Source organism: Juglans regia, chromosome 10 (assembly GCF_001411555.2).
Source record: "Juglans regia cultivar Chandler chromosome 10, Walnut 2.0, whole genome shotgun sequence".
NCBI lineage: Eukaryota > Viridiplantae > Streptophyta > Magnoliopsida > Fagales > Juglandaceae > Juglans > Juglans regia.
Window position 1 is genome coordinate 27,527,065 of NC_049910.1, and position 19,974 is coordinate 27,547,038.

General features: G+C 34.7%; 1 protein-coding gene across 1 annotated transcript; it reads left to right on the forward strand.

Annotated features, from left to right (window-relative positions):
• The first annotated feature begins 17,103 nt into the window (after positions 1-17,103).
• LOC108981847 (protein SIEVE ELEMENT OCCLUSION A-like) lies at positions 17,104-19,446 on the forward strand. The gene is made up of 5 exons (XM_035695065.1): positions 17,104-17,132; positions 17,323-17,417; positions 17,545-17,660; positions 17,964-18,437; positions 18,852-19,446. Exons 1-5 carry the CDS (start codon positions 17,110-17,112, stop codon positions 19,254-19,256), a joined length of 1,113 nt encoding a protein of 370 aa, XP_035550958.1. The 5' UTR covers positions 17,104-17,109; the 3' UTR covers positions 19,257-19,446.
• The last annotated feature ends 528 nt before the right edge of the window (positions 19,447-19,974 follow it).

The following is a 19,974-nucleotide window of genomic DNA, read 5'->3' on the forward strand; positions in this document are numbered from 1 at the left end:
AAATACTTATAACTCTCCACCCATATGGACACAACATGAATAATTGGGTATCCATTACTAACATAGACCAAAAAAAAAAAAAAAAAACAATTCTACACATCATTTTGGATTTTTTCATTTCTAATCACACAAACTCATGTGACACATTTTAATCGGTTTCATAACTCAACCACTTAAATGGAAAGCCTCCTAAATGTGTCTTATAAACTTGTGTAACTAGGGAAGATGAAATTCATACTAAAGAACAATACGTCTATTAAGAAAAAACTATTTATAAACTAATATAGGGAACAATACTCTCAACACCATTGATATGGAAAAAAAAAATATTTGATTTATAAGAGATCATTAAAAAAATTTCAAATGGTTGGCCTTCTGCTAGACACAAATTTACTCAATTGGTCCAATTGATTCAGAAGTGCCAAGACTATAACTCGGCAAGATTCAGAAAAAGCTCCACTAGACTGGTAACTCATCCATCTAAGCTTAACCTAAGATTAGTCCTATTCTATTTTGGAATATCAAAGGAGTGAGAACTTCTCAACTACGATTGAGGAAAATTATTAAAAATGATAGGCCTAATATTGTAGCTTTGGCTAAACCTTTCTTGATGGAGGATAAAATTTCAAATATTTTGAGCAAATTTAGCTGACTCCTTTATTACTAATGAAGCGGTGGAAGGGAAAATTTGGTTATTATGGAACTCGACTGTCTCTATTCACTATTTGGATAACTCTAATCAATTCGTAGCTCTGAAAGTAGAGGAAAATGGGCATGTTTTTATCCTTACCATTGTGTATACTAAGTGCAATCAGATAGAGAGGAGAACTCTTTAGGAGGACTTGGAGACTACTGACAATAGTACTATTCCTTGGATCCTTTGTGGTGATTTTAACATCATCAAAGAAGATTCGGAAAGAAGAGGTGGGCACCCCCGCTCGTTTGCTGCAATGGACGAGTTTAATCTGTGTACTCAATCTTGTGGATTGCTGAATATGGGATCTAAAGGTCCGAAGATGACATGGTGGACTTCAGAAACCTCTTTGCAAGTTTGTACATTATGGCCTTGTTGCTTGCAATTTAGGCAATATGCAGGAAGGGTTTCATAACAAACCTCCTGTCGCCTGCTATTTTGCATTCTAGGTCTCCTAATCCAAAAGTAAGAAATGGGGTCTCTAGATGCATCAACCTCAAGGCATACTCTATCTCCGTCCGTTCTCATAAGACAGGTGGTAGGATTATCCCGACGAATAAATCGAGCAATCGGTGCCGTAAGCATTTTAAGTACCAAAGTGTGATAAAAGTTTGGAGGCAAACCTGGCAGGAAAACCCACACGGGTACCCAAGGAGGTTCGCAGTCTTTGTTAAATTACAGTGTCCAGGCAAACGGTCAGTAAGGAACTCCATTAATATCACAAGATTCCCTAGAAAGAGATTTGTTAAGATCAATCTCATTCGATAATCAGATGAAAACATTATGCGGGTGTTGCATCATCGAGACCACTGGCACAGATGTTAGTCCCCATCGACTTCAGATAAATGCTCTGATGGAGTCAAGGGATGGCCGTTGTCGAAGGAACTTAAGGACCAAGGAAAAACGAAACGAAGTAGCTGTTTGATCAATTTCGTTTGCAGAGAAAAAAAAACACATTTCCCCTTCTATAACTTTTGGTGCACTAAACGCCAATTCCATCTTTGGAAGAGGTTGTGGAGCCACTGTGACTAGGTCGGCATATCACCGTGAAAGGCCTTTCGAAGGTGGCAAGGCCTCAACGGCTGCCATGTATGCTAAGAGGCAGCAACAAAAGCGATGAAACACTAGCAGAGCTGTTTTTTTCTCATGAGTAGATTACGTGTTTGTTTACTACTAGACTTAATTGCTAGCAATGGAACTCCATTGTAAGTTGGAACATAATAAAGAGTAAGAACTTCTCATTCCCAATCAATATGGGATCTCATACACCACTTACTTTTATCACTTATCATTCAATATGGGGTATCATACGTACAATAATAAGATGATCATAATTTATTTTAGTTGCTAACTTAATGGTAACTACTACCAGCCATTACATAATGGATACAAGAGGACAATTACTTGAAAGTACTACTTGTGCTTGCCTATGCCACTTCCTTCTTGAGCTTATATTCCACCCAATGCCATGTCAATCCACTTCCATTGTATACCTCAGTCTGGTGATTGACTTTTTCCAATACACATGACCCTTTCAAGAAAATATCATCCCAAGTTCTTACTCGAATTTGAGGCTTTAAGTGGGATAGAGAGTGACAAATGAAATGGGTCTTACAACATTTATTGTTCATTTTATGTTGTCTGAAATATTTATACAGAAAATAATAAATATTGTAAGGTCTACAGTCTACTTCATATGTCACTCACTCTCTCACTTAATGCCTCGAGTTTGGACAAGAATTTGAGGTAATCTTTCGAATATGATGCAGATGTCATCACTAGGGCCACGTGTTAACTAGCAAGGTGTGGAGATGCGGTGGCACATGAAGCTCACACAAGGTCTTGAGTAGTGCGCATGATGAGCCTCATGCACAAATCTTTTTCTAACAATTTCGCAATATATAGACAGATTGATGGTTAGGGAGAAGCGTGGGGTGGTGTTTGTATGTTTTTGTCATGGGAAGGTAGCAAATCAAGCATGAGTTCAAACTAGAGAAAAATAAAACTATAAAAAACTTATAAACATTGGGGAGAGGGAAGAGCTTTTTTTCAATGGGGAAAAGTACAAGAGAAGTATTAAAATAAATCTTAAGACATACTTGACAAAAAAAAAACTTTACAATCTAATGGATTATGTACAATAAACTACGTTAGTGCATAAAATTTACTGTATAAGGCCATTTATTGTAAAGCAAACATTTCCCAAAGCACAAATGGTAGATTAGAGTGTCTATGAGGTCATGTTTCGTAGAGACATGAGTGTTGAGACTGGAGATCAGAGTGTAATGCATGGTTGTAATCTTTATTCAAGTAGTTAAATGTCCAATCTTTCTTATTCAAGTCAATTATTCACGTGATTTAGCGATGGGAGATTATCCTTGAAGACGATGCTCGTCTTGTAACGGATTCTCTCAAAGATGTGCAGTGGCAAATCTATGGGATCTCCACATGCCACTCTTATAAAAAACTGTGCTCGAAGTTGACTAAATATGGTTTTATGTGCCATAGGATCCACGTTTATTGCAACAATAACGTGCAACATGCGGAAGAAAGGTAGCAGATGGTTCTAGTTGAAGGTGTTCTTCCTCTCGATCTGCATGCGGTCCCTCCCTGTGAGGATGTAGAAATCCATGTCTCGGTCATCATCCCGAGCCTCGAGACCAGTATCATTGGCCTCTGACTAGTCTGCATCTATGGCTGATGCTGGCTCAAATGGGTGGCCAGTAGATGATACAGAAGTGCCTACATCCTCACTGGGTGTAGCGTGTGCAGATGTCTCAACTCCTCGACGAATCCCGATGTGCTCAGCGATGACATCTGGTGAAATCTCATTGGAGACATCGCGTACAATCATAGTGTGAGAGGATGCATCCTGAGGCATGTCACACATCTCATATAGAACTCTTGAACTATTGAGGGGTATACCTTCCCCCTTAATGTGCAGATATTTCCCCAGCCTCTACTGACGAAAACATCTCTCAAGTTTGTCTGCTCCCATATGAGTTCGTCGAACTCATTATTCAATACCTCTCACTCAACTATAGCAGTACGAGCCTCGATACGAGCAGTGTCTTGAGTGGCTCCTACCCTCCCTCGTTTCCTAATATGCAGAGAATGAGCCATATCCTGAAAATAGAAAAGGAAAAAAAATTATTTACAATGATGCATTTTTTGTGTTAATTTTAAGCCGCTCTGCATTAACGTTTGAATATAGTAAAATAAATGTTCGAACGTTAAGATAAAATGTTCGGACCTGTATACTTTATGTTTGCATGTAAAACACATACATGCGAACGTATAACATACACGTTCGAATGTAAGAAGTAAATAAATTTAAATGACGTACATTCAGACGTTTATGTTATATGTTTGAACGTGTGGGTTTTATGTGTGAACGTAAAGGATGAACGTCCAAACGTTGAAGGATAAATAAATTTAAAAAGTAGTACGTTCAGACGTTATAATTAAACGTTTGGACAAAAATTTTACGAAAAATAAAGTCTAAATGTAAAACAATACATGTTTGAACGTGGAAGCCTTAATGGCTATGTAATTGAAACGTCATATGTTCGAACGTCTTGGTGAAACGTTCGAATGTTACAACATAGAATGGCTGAGTCACTCAGCCATTATTGAAATCTCAAAAATCAATCTACAAGGTTCTAATTGCCGAAATGTAACCGTAGAAATGAAGTATACACTTCAAGAAACTTTTCTACGGTGATTATTCGGCCAATGACATGCAGTGGTGGCCAGAAAATGGAGTTGAAAATCCAGCCACCAATAGACCCTTTTAAACAAAACCGAACCCAACTCTCAAATAAAATACATGTTATTTAATTAAAAGATGAATGCATACCTTTTAGTGATGGTTGTGGCGAAGTTTGACCGCGGCGGCGATAGAGGAGTGGCGGCGTGCAAACGGGAACAAAGTTAGATAACGATGAAAATGATGTTTCGCCATTCTGTTTTGGCCTTATATATATGAAACGTTCGAACGTAATTGTTAGTACGTTCGAACGTTTTTCGATTAATTTTTCAAAATATTGACTATAATATATTATATTATTAATATATGTTATATATTATAATGTATACTATAGTCTATAACATATAGCATAATAGATATAGTATATTATATATAATACATTATTATATATATAGTACAGTATATATCTAATATTATATTATATATTATAATATAATATATTATATATATGATCCATTATAAACTAATGAAAAAAATATTAGAACCACAAGCTATTATTACAAGCCCAAAATGATATACTTTATTATTACAATCTAATACCCAAAATTCTACTGTACAAATTCCTAAATAGATTAATTGGAATATTCAAATTACTCTCCCTAATGAATGACAATTAGTGAATTTGTGAGCGCTATTTATATTTCTAAAGTTCAGCAATATGTTTATACATGTTGTTGTGATTTTATGCTTACTCTCGAAATAATTGTGATTATTATTTGTGAATTTTGTGAATAGTTTGAGTTTATGTTGTTGATTGATGAATTAATATGTGTAGAAATATTGTTGTCGGAATATTGTTGTTGTTGTGATATGGATTTGAAATATTGTGATTATTATTTTTGAATTTTTATTGAATATGTTTAACAAGAAAATTATAAGTTTAGGATCTTAATTTAAGTAAAGATTAAAGACGAGGCTGGCCATTAGATCAATAAATAGAAAGACAGTTTTAATAAGAGGATCGATCCCTTTTGTTTTCAAAGTAATGTTCAAACATCCTCCATGATTGTGTTACAAGTAATAAATATATAGAGGACTGACTAGCTAGCTAGCTTGGTGATCACGTTGTAGTTGCGTACCTTCATTTGTTGCATTTGTGACTATGAAGTGGGCCGTACGTATCTTCAGACATCGATATAGGTGTCCATTAAGTGAGTCTCAGTCATACGTGCTTCTGTTGATAGTCGGGGTTACATTAAGTGTCCATGTCGACAGTATAAAAATTTGTGTGCGATAGGATTGAATGAAGTTGAAAGTCATATATTTAAAAATGGTATGGATCTAGATTGGATGAAGTTAAAAATCATATATTTAGATAAAGTTGAATCGTTCGATCATGATCGCTTTCCATGCACAAAGAGCTTGATAACATTCCGTTTTTATTATTTTCTGTTAAAATGAATTGCGGTCAAATTCGGCCACAAAGTATTCAACGTGGCCTTAGCTTGTCCGGCCGAATCTGGTCATTCCAAGATAGTTTTTACAATTTTTTTCCACTTATCTTATCTCATTTCATCTAATCATTATAATTTTTATAAATTTTTATATAAAATAAAATAAATAATTTAATTTTTTCAAATTTTAGAATAAACATAATATTAAAAATAATATATTCTAATATATTTTACTGGTATATATGTAACTCCGACGTACAGTTCATATTATTAATTTCTTTGCCTTTTTTTTTCGCATTTCTTTTCCCTTCTAACCCCATGCATTTTAGCTTCTAGTACTCCAAATTTAGGATCCGAACACGATTAAAATCTGAAACATTTGTATTCTTAAAGTGGACAGACATATATGACATTTTATTTTGATTAATTGAGGCAGCAGATTATGCGTTTCTGTTTTTAATTTCTCAAGTATATCTGTTAATAGGGTACTGATCCTCCTCATCAAGGCCCGGAGAGACAGCATTTGGAGGGCCACAGCTACAACAGTTCTGATAATCTACTGGGCAAACTCCAGCAAATTTCGTCCGTGGTAATAACAACGAAATGCACTTTGTTTTCTTCACACCGGCCTAGAAGTTTTTTTGCAAATTCTTTACCTTTCCCCAACCTCGATCCCCAAAAGTAGAGAGAAAGTGATAATTTTACTGTCTAGTTTTAATTATCTCAACATTTTCCCATTATGTGTAATCATGTCAGCTGGCTGCATGCAAGGCTCCTGGTGGGGGAAATGAACTCAAAACAACAATTTCCATACTAAACAAGCTCTCAAGCTGTTCATGGGCTGAGAAGGCAGTGCTGGTAATTGCGGCATTTGCTTTGGACTATCGAGATTTCGGGGGCCTTGCGCAGTTACACGACTCTCTGGACCATCTGGCTGAGTCAGTGGGAATCACACACCGTGTACCTGCCATGTCAAAACGCCCAGACCTTAAAAAATGCCAGAAAGTGATTGAGGTGCGCAAGTTGATCGAGAGCACGTTGGAAGTAATAAGAACTATTGCAGTGTTGGAATTGACATCTGAGTTGGCGGAAAAGTACTACAGAAATATACTTGCAACGACAACTTTAGCAAAATGTATCCCAGTGCATGTCTTTTGGGCTATCATAACTGTTGTTGTTTGCACGACAATGGTTGGGAGTTGTATTATTGACGGTTCTACCAAAAAATTGGTTAGCACTTGTATTATTCACCTTTTTTTTTTACACCGGTAAACACCCAATTAATTACTTTGATCTGTAGGTCCTCTTTGGTTAAGAAAAAATATCGTTAAATTAAAGGCTCGAGTAAGGTATCTTCCCGGCCAAGTCTGAAGCAATGTAATTTTATTGGAAAAGTTGTAAGTAAATGTAGCACTACTCAAAACTAAAAAGTACACATGCAACGAAAAAGAAATATGAGATGTGTCGGAGGCTCACTAATTTAGACTCTTTCGTGTTAATTAATGGAAACAAGTGGTGGGTAGGAATTTTCTTTTCTCCTCTGATTTCTCGGGAATCATTTTCCAGTTATATTGGAGCTAAGCCGATACAGAAAATAATTTCAAATTTTTATGCGCATCTACTTTCTAGTCAATACATGAAATTAGAATTTTCCCCAGAAATTAGGTGAGTAGATATATACTTCTGATTCAGATAATAAATGGCTGCATTCTGGAATTTATTCACCTATCTTCGGGGAGAGAGTGTTCAAATGGGTTTCGGATTTTCACTTACAGTAGGGAATTGGACACAAATTAAGATCGGAATAATGGTCTGTATCACAACAATTTTGCGAAGTTATGGCCGGGTGATTTTTAATTAAAATTGCAACAATAATCATTTGGCAACAAAGTTTTCTAAAAGTACAAGTCATTAATTTTCTTTGAATTATCAGAAAATAAATTAATACCATGCCTATAACACCTCGTACCCGGATGTGGTCGGAGATAATTTTCAAAGATTCCATACACATAAATTCATCTATTTCCACCAAATATACATATATATTAATCCTCCACATGGTCATCCATGAAATGATTCAACAAATAAATCAACAACTTCTCAAATCTTAATAAAAGTGTCAACATTCCAATAAACCAAATCCATAGAATAAATCAAATCTACTAAATAATAGTCTCCAGTAATCTTTGTACTTATCCCCTACTCTCAAAAATCTTGTACCCTTATTCTAGATCCTCAGCTGAAACATTTGCATCCTGTCAAAATATTATGGAGATAATGTGTGAATTATCAATAATTTAGTAAGCATAAATTATATACTAGTGTTGGTGAAATACACAATGATATAATAAAAATTACAATGAAATTAACATTCAAACGAAACCAGTTTGAACTTAGGCACAAAAATATCATTCTCTTTAAGGTGATTCTACCTGCGGTATATAAAGTCTCAAATTATTCGGTGTAGTAGAAATTTTATTGACTTAACTCCTCTAAGATGCAATAGCCCAACTGATCATCGTATAACCCGAATCAATTATGCACAAGTGATTGACCTCAAAACTCTGCTAGAAGAACACCTTTTTTTTATCTGGAAATTATACTCTCAAAAATATATACTCACTAAGCTTATTTTTCTTATCTCACTCTCTCTAAAATACATTCTTCTATCTAGGGGTGTGCATCTGGATCCGGATCCGGATATCCAGCCACAACCGGATCCGGATCCGGATTTTAAAAATTGGGCAGTTAGCCGACCGGATTAATCCGGATTTAATCCGGTTTTTTTTTTTTTTTTAAGACAAACTTTTAAAACAATTTTGTAGCATGTTTTTTTTTTTTTCTTTTAAATTCTGATACCATGCTTAAATTGTCCATATTTAAAAATAATAATAATTTAAACACTTTCTAAAGTTAATTTATAAAAAAAAAATTAAATAACAAAATAAATAAAAATACAAAATAAATAATATTGTCGTTACATCACAATGCAAAATATAAATTTACAAAGAACAAAATAAATAATAATACATCACAACTAATTAAACTAATACATAACAATGCAAAATAAATAACATTGTTCAATATTTTCTGATTATGCATCTCAGCTTTGATGATTCATTTTCTGGAGTAGTTTCTGTGATTTTGAACAGGGACAGACTCCACCAATGCACCAATAATGAGCTCTTTGCTGGCTTGGCCATCACGGACTGAATGACCATGATCTTGAGTGGAGAATAACATCTTGTTAAAGGCTTATATGCTTATTTCTAAAATAGTAATTAAATGAAGGAGCTCAAAGATAAAATGGGACAAGGACTTCAGGAAACTCACACTTATCTTTGAGATTACATCAAAAGCCATGAGGCAACTCAAAATCAAGGTACAGATACCTAAATTCTGGTAAATTGATGGTTCTCAACAAGCAAGGAAGCTATTACTTTTAAGAAAATGAATCAGGTATACATACAATATGGTATACCTGAATTCTCCTTGGCCAAGTATGACTTTCGAATTCTAGGTGGTCCATACAATAACCCAAGTTCACTGTACTTAGCAGGGTAGGGTATCCCAAACCCCAACAACTCCGTAAGCAAGGATACCCTACCCTGCTTAATCAGGGTATGGGGTTGTGTAATCTCTGTTGTGGACAGAGAAGGTATTTTCTCTGAAGATTTAGGTATTTAGAGATTTATTGTCTGGACTAGACCATGTCAGTCACGAAAGTGTACTGGGGAGTTAGTAACGTTTGTAATTGATTTGTTTTTCAAATCAACTTTGTAAGTCCTCTCTTAATGAAGGTTGACACCTGTTTACTCAAAAAAAAAAATTCACTGTACTTTATGGTTTTTTATGATTGACGAAGGTAAATTACTCATCTGTCCTTTATATGTATAGCTTCTACATTTAGCTTACGTCATAATAATTTTGTATATATTTTGAGTAAAAGGATTTGGTTCTTTAATGAAAAAGCAAGAGAAATACGATTGATCAAGATCCATGGATTACAGAGGTAATATCCAAGTAATACTTGACCTTGATCACCTAAAATGAATTAGGCCCCATAACATAGAAACTCAAATGTTTGTGCCTTTGAAGAAACGTGAATAGAACACCACATTAAATTACTTTTCGTCATGAGATTTATAGTATATTACAGCTGAATTGCATAGCCTAAGCATACCTAAGCCCCAGAGAATTAATAGTCATATAGACATTAAGAAAAAGGAAAGAAATTGAAAACATAAACACAAAATCAACCATGACTAATTAATGGGCATCATGTCATGTAAGCTATAATGACCCAAGTTCACTGTACCATCGTCAACCATAAACACAAAATCAATCATGACTAATTGATGGGCATCATGTCCTTTGCATTGACTAGAGGGTCTAAAAAAGCATTATTGGAGTAAGTAGTCTTGTCCGATGAATTTGATAAAATGGATATGATAAAGTTAATGAATATTTAGATAGCTAGCTGTCACAACCCCTATTGGCATGTGATCAACTTTATCATCGTCTAATTAAAGACGGCACACGACAAGATGTCATGACTAGAACAATATTTTTTTTATAATTTTATAATTTAGATATTTTAAAAAGATTTCAAGAGAATAGATAATATGTAGTTCATAGTATTGAATATTATTATTCATTAATAATATGAATTTCAGGATTAAATAGATTGTGGCCCATATATTATATCTATCTCGATTCAAATTATAGAAAATCCTCAAGTAATTATAAATCTACATTTCATTCTTCATATCACTTAATATATAACATTGTCGTCTCAATGGTAGTCTCATTAGTAATGCCATCTACGTTGATATGTTTCCACAAAATGATGTTATATTTCTTGAAAACAAATAGTATAAACCACCCTTGACTCTTTTCTCCCTTTTTTTTTAACTCTCTTTTGGTCTCTCATCTGAATTTCCAGACCCCAAGACCTCTTGAATTAATATTGATAATTCATCAAAATCATGTCATACATAAGAAAAAAAAAACCCTCTCATTCTCTCTTTCATAACTCGATCGTTTACAATCAAATCCTAAAACATCCAAAAATACAATAAAACCCTAAAACACAAAAATTCCAAAACACAAATCGTTTACAAAAAAACCCAACACTCATAATCAAAAATCCCGAAACCCATCATTTACAGAAACTAACAAAATAGAGAAAGAGAGATGACCATACCGTACAGAAACTAACAAAGTAGAGAAAGAGAGATGACATAGTAGAGAAGGGATTGAGAAATATACTTTACTAGCTTAGACTTCAAAAATGTTGGATGGTAGCCTCCACGTCTCTCCCAAATGCGCAAACTGCAAAGGACTTCGAAAGGAGAAGATAGGTTGCGTCGAAGAGAGTAGGAGAAGAGATGCTGCGTCGAATAGAATAGGAGCAGAGAAAGGATAAGACTCAGAAGAGATAGATGGGATTCAAATGAGAGATTCTGAAGTTAGGGATTTTGCATGGGACGGTTTTTTCTTTTAATGACCCGGTTACGGATAACCGAGTCAAAGAATCCGGATCCGGATCCGTAACCGGATCCGGATTCTTCTCACCCTCCCGGGTGTAATCCGGGCGGATAACCGCCCGAATACACCCGAATTTCCGGGTTCCGGACCGAACCGGGAAAAAAAAGGGTCCGGATTCACACTCCTACTTCTATCGTCCCGTACAAAGAACTAAACAATATAAATATATATAAGACTAAAACAATATAAGAAGGATTCAGGATGTATAAAGACATAAACGGGAAAAGAATGAAAATGAATCAAATGGCCAACGTTAACAACTTAAATAAGCCAACGTCTACAACTTAAAAACCCTCTTTAATAACCCATTAAAGCTAACGTTCTTCCGAAAGAAATAAACGGCAACTTTTTCATGCCCGCTAAAAACAACATTGAAGATATATATCTATCTTTGGCACTTGAATGCTGCCATATTTTGTTCCCATAATAAACACTAACGTTTAAGTTGCAAAAAATGCCACAAAACTTCAATTAATGGAAACCAACGGTTATGACCTCTTAAAAAACGTCATTAATAAAAATTATTTATTAATAAAAATTATTTATTAATAAATATAAACATTTACAAAATTAATTTAGAATGCAGACAAAAATATTTTTAGTTTCACGATGCAGAATCAGCACACGTTATCAAAATATTAGAGCCAAAGTTCAAAACATTCATATTTGAAAATATTTTGATATAACATAATTGGGCATCAGAAATATATCTTATCATATCAGCCCATTCTTATCAAAACAGATGCCATATTTATGATAGTTAATTATGAGCTCAACGCTCCTAAGAGTTTGGACTTTGGAACCACATGTGAATTAATTGGTAGTGTCAGCTCGTACGTTGTTGAGAGAATTTAATAAAATATAATAATAAATTTATTTGATTGACCGTTAATTTTCAAATAATCAAAGGAAAACGTTTGTAACTTATGCATATCTTAACTATCATTATAATTTTTTTAAATTTTAATATAAAATATAATAAATAATTTAATTTTTTTAAATTTTAAAATAATAATAATATTAAAAAATAATATTTTATCATTTCAACTCAACCCAATTCATTTAAATATCTAAACGCAGCCTACATCTGAGCAATAGATCCGATTGACCAAAAACTGAGAAGTCCACATGCAATGAAAAAGAAATATGCAGAGATGTGTCGGAGGCTCTTTCGTGTTAATTAATGGAAACAAGTGGTGGGTAGGAATTTTCTTTTCTCCTCCCTCTGATCGGGAATCATTTTCCAGTTATATGCATGCATCTACTTTCTGACCATGCCTTAAACACCCCGTAACCCGATGGGGTCGGAAATAAATTTCAAAGATTCCATAATCATAAATTCATCAATTTCCACCAAATATACATATATATTCCTCCACAAGGTCATCAATGAAATGATTCAACAAAAAAAATCAACAACTTCTCAAGTGTTAATAAAAATGTCAACATTCCAATAAATCAAATCCATAGAATAAATCAAATCTACTAATTAATAATTTCAAGTAATCTTTTTACTTGTCCCCTACACTCAAAAATCTCGTCCTCTTATTCTAGATCCTCAATAGAGTACATTTACATTCTATGAAAATATTATGAAGATAATGAGTGAGTAATCAACAATTCAATAAATAGAGAATATATACTAGTATGTAAACATGAGTATTTATAAAATTCAAAATGCAGAACAAAACATTTTTTGTTACAGAATGCAAAATCAATTCACGTCATCAAAATATCAGAGCGACAGTTGAAAACATTCATATTCGGAAATCTTTTGGCATAGCATAACTGAGCATTATAAATATATCTTATCATATCAACGCATCATAACAAAATAGATGCCATATTCATGTGCTTTGTATTCAAAATCACGTGAACATGCAAGGGGGATTTTAAAAGATATTTAATATTATTTTATCATGAACAAAGAACTTGATAACATTTTGTTTTTATTATTTTCTGTTAAAATGAATTGCGGTTAAATTCGGCCACAAAGTATTCAACGTGGCCTTAGGTTGTTCGGCCGGATCTAGTCATTCCAAGATAGTTTTCACAATTTTTTTCTATTTATCTCATCTCATTTCATCTAATCATTATAATTTTTATAAATTTTTACATAAAATAAAATAAATAATTTAATTTTTTCAAAATTTAAAATAAACATAATATTAAAAAATATATATTCTAATATATTTTATTTAAATCTTAATTTTAATCCTAATTCAACTCATTTATTTCATCTCTGTTGTAAAAATTGTTTTGTGAATTCTAGTGTTAAAAAAAAAAAAAAAACTGGGTTTAACTCGGAACTCGAGATCAAAAACTCCAGATTCAAACTCAAATTTTCGACCCAGAACCTAGATGAATAGCGCTATTTGTAACGTCTCATTAAAAAGCTCAAACCACATTGATTATACTCCAAAAGGACTAGTCAATTATACAATTAATGGAACACCATAGTAAGTTGGAATATTATAAAGAGTAATAACTTCTCATTTCCAATTAATGTGGGATCTCATACACCACCTACACTTATCACTTATCATTCAATATAGGGTTGAAAACCGAAGGTATCGATTCAATTTCGGTCCAAGACCAAAATCGCACCGATAAGGAGAAAATATATAAATCTCGACCGAAACCAGCCAATGAAGGGGATACAACCGTTGATGTTGCTCTCGGTGTAAATCTGGTCAGTTTGTCAGTGTCTTTGGTGGCACAATAAGAGAGAGAAGGGAGAGAATGTCAACGACTGCGCTTGTTGTCTACCATGAAATCATTATGGGTTACCTACTCCAACTCAGCACTTGAACATAATAATCACAAATTCACAAACACCATTGATTGACAGAGGTCGAAGAGGAACTTACAAAGAGGAACGAAGAGGAAACAAAGGAATTTAAAGAGAAAATCTTTCTGTTTGCCAAGATTCACAAACACTTGTTGTCCTTCATAAAATCTTTCTCTAGAGTGTATGAAATGGAACTTATGGAGGAAACAGAGGTCGCAATTGTGCTGCATGAGAGAGAGAGAGAGAGAGAGAGAGAGAGAGGAATGAGAAATATAGAGGGTCAGGAGTGAGTAAGTGAAAGAGAGAAATGAGACCGGGAGAAGATGAGGGAGGGGAGGGGTTAATTCAAACCCTAATTCCAAACAACACCATTTAAACCAAACGGCGTTGTTTCATTTAAAAGTTTTTTTCTGAACGATACATTTGAAATGATGCCATTTCACTGAAGTGAAATGACGCCGTCGTTTTACTTAAAATATATATATTATATCGGTTGGTTTGGTGGTTTGAACGTGGTTCAAACTGGAACTGAATCGGCCGACGTCAGTTTCTTCAAATTCCCATTGACTACCAGTCCATTCCTAAATCTGGCAGCCGGTCTCTGTCAACGACGATTGATCCAGCTGTTCCTGTACACCCCTAATTCAATATGGGGTATCATATGTAAAATAATAAGATGATCATAATTTATTTTAGTCGCTAACTTAAAGATAACTACCAGCGGCCATTACATAACAGATACATGAGGACAATATTACTTGAAAGTACTACTTGTGCTTGCCTATGCCAGTTCCTTCTTGAGCTTATCTTCCACCCAGTGCTACGTCAATTCACTTCCATTGCACATGACCCTTTCAAGAAAATATCATCTCAAATTCTTACTTGAATTTGAGGCTTTAAGCGGGATAGAGAGTGACATATAAAATTTATAATATTTATTGTTCATTTTATGTTGTTGGAAATATTTATACCAAAAATAATAAATATTGTAAGGTCCATAGCTAGTCTACTTTATATGTCACTCACTCTCTCACTTAATGCCTTAATTAAGTTTGGACAAGAATTTGAGGTAATCTTTCAAATATGATGATGTCATCACTAGGGCCACATGTGTTACACTGGCAAGGTGTGGAGATGCAGTGGGACATGAATTAGCTCACACAAGGCCGTCTTGAGTACTGCGCATGATGAGCCTCATGCACCAATAATTTTCTAACGATTTCTCAGTAAATATATAGACAGACTGATGGTTAGGGAGAAGCGTGGGGTGGTGTGTTTCTGCATGGGTTTTCGTCATGGGAAGGTAGCAAATCAAGCATGAGTTCAAAGAAGAGAAAAATAAAACTATAAAAAACTTACAAACATTGGGGAGAGGAAGAACTCTTTTTCAGTGAGGAAAAGTAGATGATCAGAAGTATTAGGTTTACGCCCAAATCTTATACAGATAAATTTACACGTTTTTGTGCTGAATGTAATGCGCGTAATACAATCTAATGGATTACAATAAACCACGTTAGTGCATAAAATTTACTGTATAAGGCCAAATTATCGAGTTTAATTAATGCTTCAAGCTAGAAATTTAGAAATGGTTCACCCGAGAAAAGAAAAAAACAAAAACAAAAACTCTTCTCTTGCGACCTTATTCCCGTTCTTATTGCTATAAATAGACCACGCTATTGCACTATTAATGACACGATCAAACTTATCTCCTCTTTCCCAAACCTGAATTTCTAACGTACCTCTCAGTGTGCTTTGTAAAAGACAATACTATGGCCAACCATGACATCCTTTTGCCAGAAAATGTAGAGCAAACCATGAATGGTGTACTGGTCCTTATAAACGTGCCATCCATGTCTGTTGATTCTCTCCAAAATCGTGATCGTTTACAACAGTTTTTCTCCGACATCAAAAGAATTCTTGACCTTTCGTTCCGTTTGGTCGACAATGTTTTACTGGTATATATGTAACTCCGACGTACCGTTCACATTATTAATTTATATGCCTTTTTTTCCGCATTTCTTTTCCCTTTTAACCCCATGCATTTTAACTTCTAGTACTCCAAAGTTAGGACCCGAACACGATTAAAATCTGAAACATTTGTATTCTATAAGTGGACACACATATGACATTTTATTTTTACTAATTGAGGCGGCAGATTATGCTTTTCTGTTTTTAATTTCTCAAGTATATCTGTTAATAGGGTACTGATCCTCTTCATCGAGACCCGGAGAGACAGGATTTGGAGGGCTACAGCTACAACAGTTCTGTTGATCTACTGGGCAAACTCCAGCAAATTTCGTCCGAGGTAATTACAACAAAATGCACTTTGTTTTCTTCACACCTAGAAGTTTTTTTTGCATAATGGACACCGTTTTTCTTTACCTTTCCCCAGCCTCGATCCCCAAAAGTAGAGAGAAAGTAATCATTTTACTGTCTAGTTTTAATTGTCTCAACATTTTCCTATTATGTATGTCAGCTGGCTGCATGCAAGGCTCCTGGTGGGGGAAATGAACTCAAAACAACAATTTCCATACTAAACAAGCTCTCAAGCTGTTCATGGGCTGAGAAGGCAGTGCTGGTAATTGCGGCTTTTGCTTTGGACTATGGAGATTTCTGGGGCCTTGCGCAGTTAGATGACTCTCTGGACCATCTGGCCAAGTCAGTGGGATTCACAAACCGTGTACCTGCCATCTCAAAACGCCCAGACCTTAAAAAATGCCAGAAAGTGATTGAGGTGCGCAAGTTGATCGAGAACACGTTGGAAGTAATAAGAAACATTGTAGTGTTGGAACAGATATCTGAGTTGGCAGAAAAGTACTACAGAAATACACTTGCAACGGCAACTTTGGCAAAATGTATCCCAGTGCATGTCTTTTTGGCTATCATAACTGTTGTTGCTTGCGCCACTCAAATGTATTGCCTTAGCAGTGATGAGTAAGTTCTTTGTCCGCACTTGACATGCATGTACGTACGTGCTGTATATGCTGATCTTAAGAATGTGATCTGCCGTCCATATCACACATCATAGCAGCTTGTGCTTGTAGGTCTCCAAAAGGGGAGTAAAACCAACATAATTTTTTACCTTTTTAACCTAGTGCAAATGACCATGGTTGCCTAATTTCAGGGACAAGACACTGGAACTATCGCCCTTGTCTGAGAAGATGAACAGAACCCGGAACATAAAAGAGACGCAGGAAGAAGAATTCGAACAACAAAGAGGTTAGCCATTACGCTGATTTCGTACGAAACAGTACTACCTTGAACCGGTTGCACAAACTATATATGTAATGTCTTAAACATGGTCTAGAATGCTAGCTGACCATGCAAATATCCTTGTTAACTACAGTCGAAGTGGACAAATATTGGAAAACGACGGAACTTCCAGAAACACCTACAAAAATTGTGGAGGCTTTCAAGGCAATGGTTGGGAGTTGTATTATTCACGGTTCTACCAAAAAATTGGTTAGCACTTGTATTATTCACCTTTTTTTTACACCGTTAAACACCCAATTAATTACTTTGATCTGTAGGTCCTCTTTGGTTAAGAAAAAATATCTTTAAAGGCTCGAGTAAGGTATTTTCCCGTCCAAGTCTGATGCAAAGTAATTTTATTGGGATGGAAACTGAAAAATAGCAATTAATACTACCTACAAAATCTTATGTTACTACTTCGTTTAAAATATGTGCAGTAGTGATTACATTAATCAGTTTAAGATTATTTATTTGACTCATTTCTACTCTTAACTGTTTAATATGCTAACCCAGCTGAGTATCGATGTGCTGAAAAATAAGAATGTTTTATTGTTCATTTCGGACGTCATGGACATCTCCGTTGAAGAAATCTCGATTTTAAAGCCCATTTTTTGTGGGATAAGAGATAAGGATGAACCGTATAAAATTGTATGGATCCCAATAGTGGAGCATTGGACCGATGACATGCAAGCGAAGTTCGACATGTTGCAGTCCAAAATGCCGTGGTACATATTACAGGGTTTTCCACCGACAGTAGCAGACATCCAGATCATGAAGAATGAATATTGCAGCTTAAAGAATAAGCCTATCGTCGTGGTGATAAACCCACAAGGGGAGGTGGTGCATCCAAATGCTCTCCGCATGATTCGGCTATTCGGAATGAAGGCCTTCCCTTTCACGGCGGAAGCTGAAAAAGCGATAATGCCTGAAGGATTGCGTCTTCAATTGAAGGGGTACAACAGCATGGGTATCAGTGGCCCGAGGCAGGTAAAGTTGTTTTCGAAAGTCTAAATACATGCATACGTACACATAAATGGAAAGAGATGGTGAGGGGGCTTGGCCTGAGATATACATTCACATCAACTTTTTCATCTTACTCAATTTATCCCATCTAATCTAATGATAACAATTTTTTTAAACTTTCAAATAAAATACAACAAACAATTTAACTTTTATAAATCTTAAAATAAAAATAATATTTTATTTAACTTTCAACTTTCGACATAAGTGCATGCATACATACACGTGAACATAAATGAAAAAATCAGATGGTGAGGGATCTTGGCCGGAGACATACACCTAGCAAGTTACCTATGCATATATGTTTTTTAAACAAAATCCATGCATAATGTACTTTCCAACACAATTTTAGGCCGTTTGACATCTGTTCAAAATCATCAGGTTGACAGGAATTACACTTTCAACTATGGATTTTCCGTCTCCAGCAGCTTAAGGGAAAGATTTACTACTGAGTTCAATAAAGTTCGTGATTATATAAATTCAAATGGGTTGAACATTGTGATAGAGGATAAATTTATTGAACAAAAACTAGTGAATGCGAAGCAACTGGATCCCAATGAATTGTTACGTTCCTTCAAAAGTAACAGTGGATGGGTTGTGCTCTGCAAAGGTACTCGTGGCGACATAGTAGTCGGTGATGATGGGACAACAATTTTGAAGGTCTTGGAAAATTTTGATTATTGGAAAAATTCTGTGAATGAGTATGGCTTCGATGAATGTTTCAAGGATTGCTACGAAAAGCTTAAAGCTGGGCGCCTACCAGGAAATGGACATCTCAATCGTTAATTATGTTGGAAAGATCCTGATCTAGTGTATGATGTTTTTTTCGTTTGCATGCAGTTGTTATTGTAACCATTCCGCCACTTATGTTAGGAAGATTGATATGCAATTATATGCATCACATCTTGACTACGTTGGTAATAAGCAGTGGCCAATGTTATGGAATGGATCCATGTAGTTTTTTAATGTTCTTGTACGTGTGGAAATTTCAGAAATTTTTCATGCTTAAAACTTTGCATGTTTTGTTTGTACGATTCTTCTCTAATTCCCGTTTCGTTCTAAAACATGCTCCAATTTAATGAATGTGTTAATTAGAAAATGCACAAAAGCATGCACACACGTAGTACTTATTATATGCACCGGCCATCTTCGATCGTTACAATTAAGGACAAGTGGTAGTAATAAAGTATAGTATTGGAGTGATAGTTATGAGCTCCTTATAAACTATAAATTTCAACAATCTTTCCAACCTATCCAAAAATTGTAATGTACCCCATTTTCTGTTTAAAAATATAGAATTACCCATAAAAATATTCCTCAAAAAATATAAAGCACGCACTAGTGCAATATTACATTTAAGAAATAATTTATTTTAAAATTATTTTCTACAAAATAAAATGCACTTTACAAAATAAAAATATTCTTAGAAGTAAATTTTGTAAACAATTAAAAAAATATTTTACAATTGTTTTTACTTTTCATGTTTTTATGTTTTCTTGACTTG

What these genes read in the sequence shown, in the direction of transcription:
- LOC108981847 (XM_035695065.1), top strand. Translation starts at nt 17,110, where the DNA reads ATGTATTGCCTTAGCAGTGATGA. An exon ending in AGAATTCGAACAACAAAGAG is followed by an intron (nt 17,418 to 17,544) that starts GTTAGCCATTAC and finishes TGTTAACTACAG; the next exon opens with TCGAAGTGGACAAATATTGG. An exon ending in ACGGTTCTACCAAAAAATTG is followed by an intron (nt 17,661 to 17,963) that starts GTTAGCACTTGT and finishes ATGCTAACCCAG; the next exon opens with CTGAGTATCGATGTGCTGAA.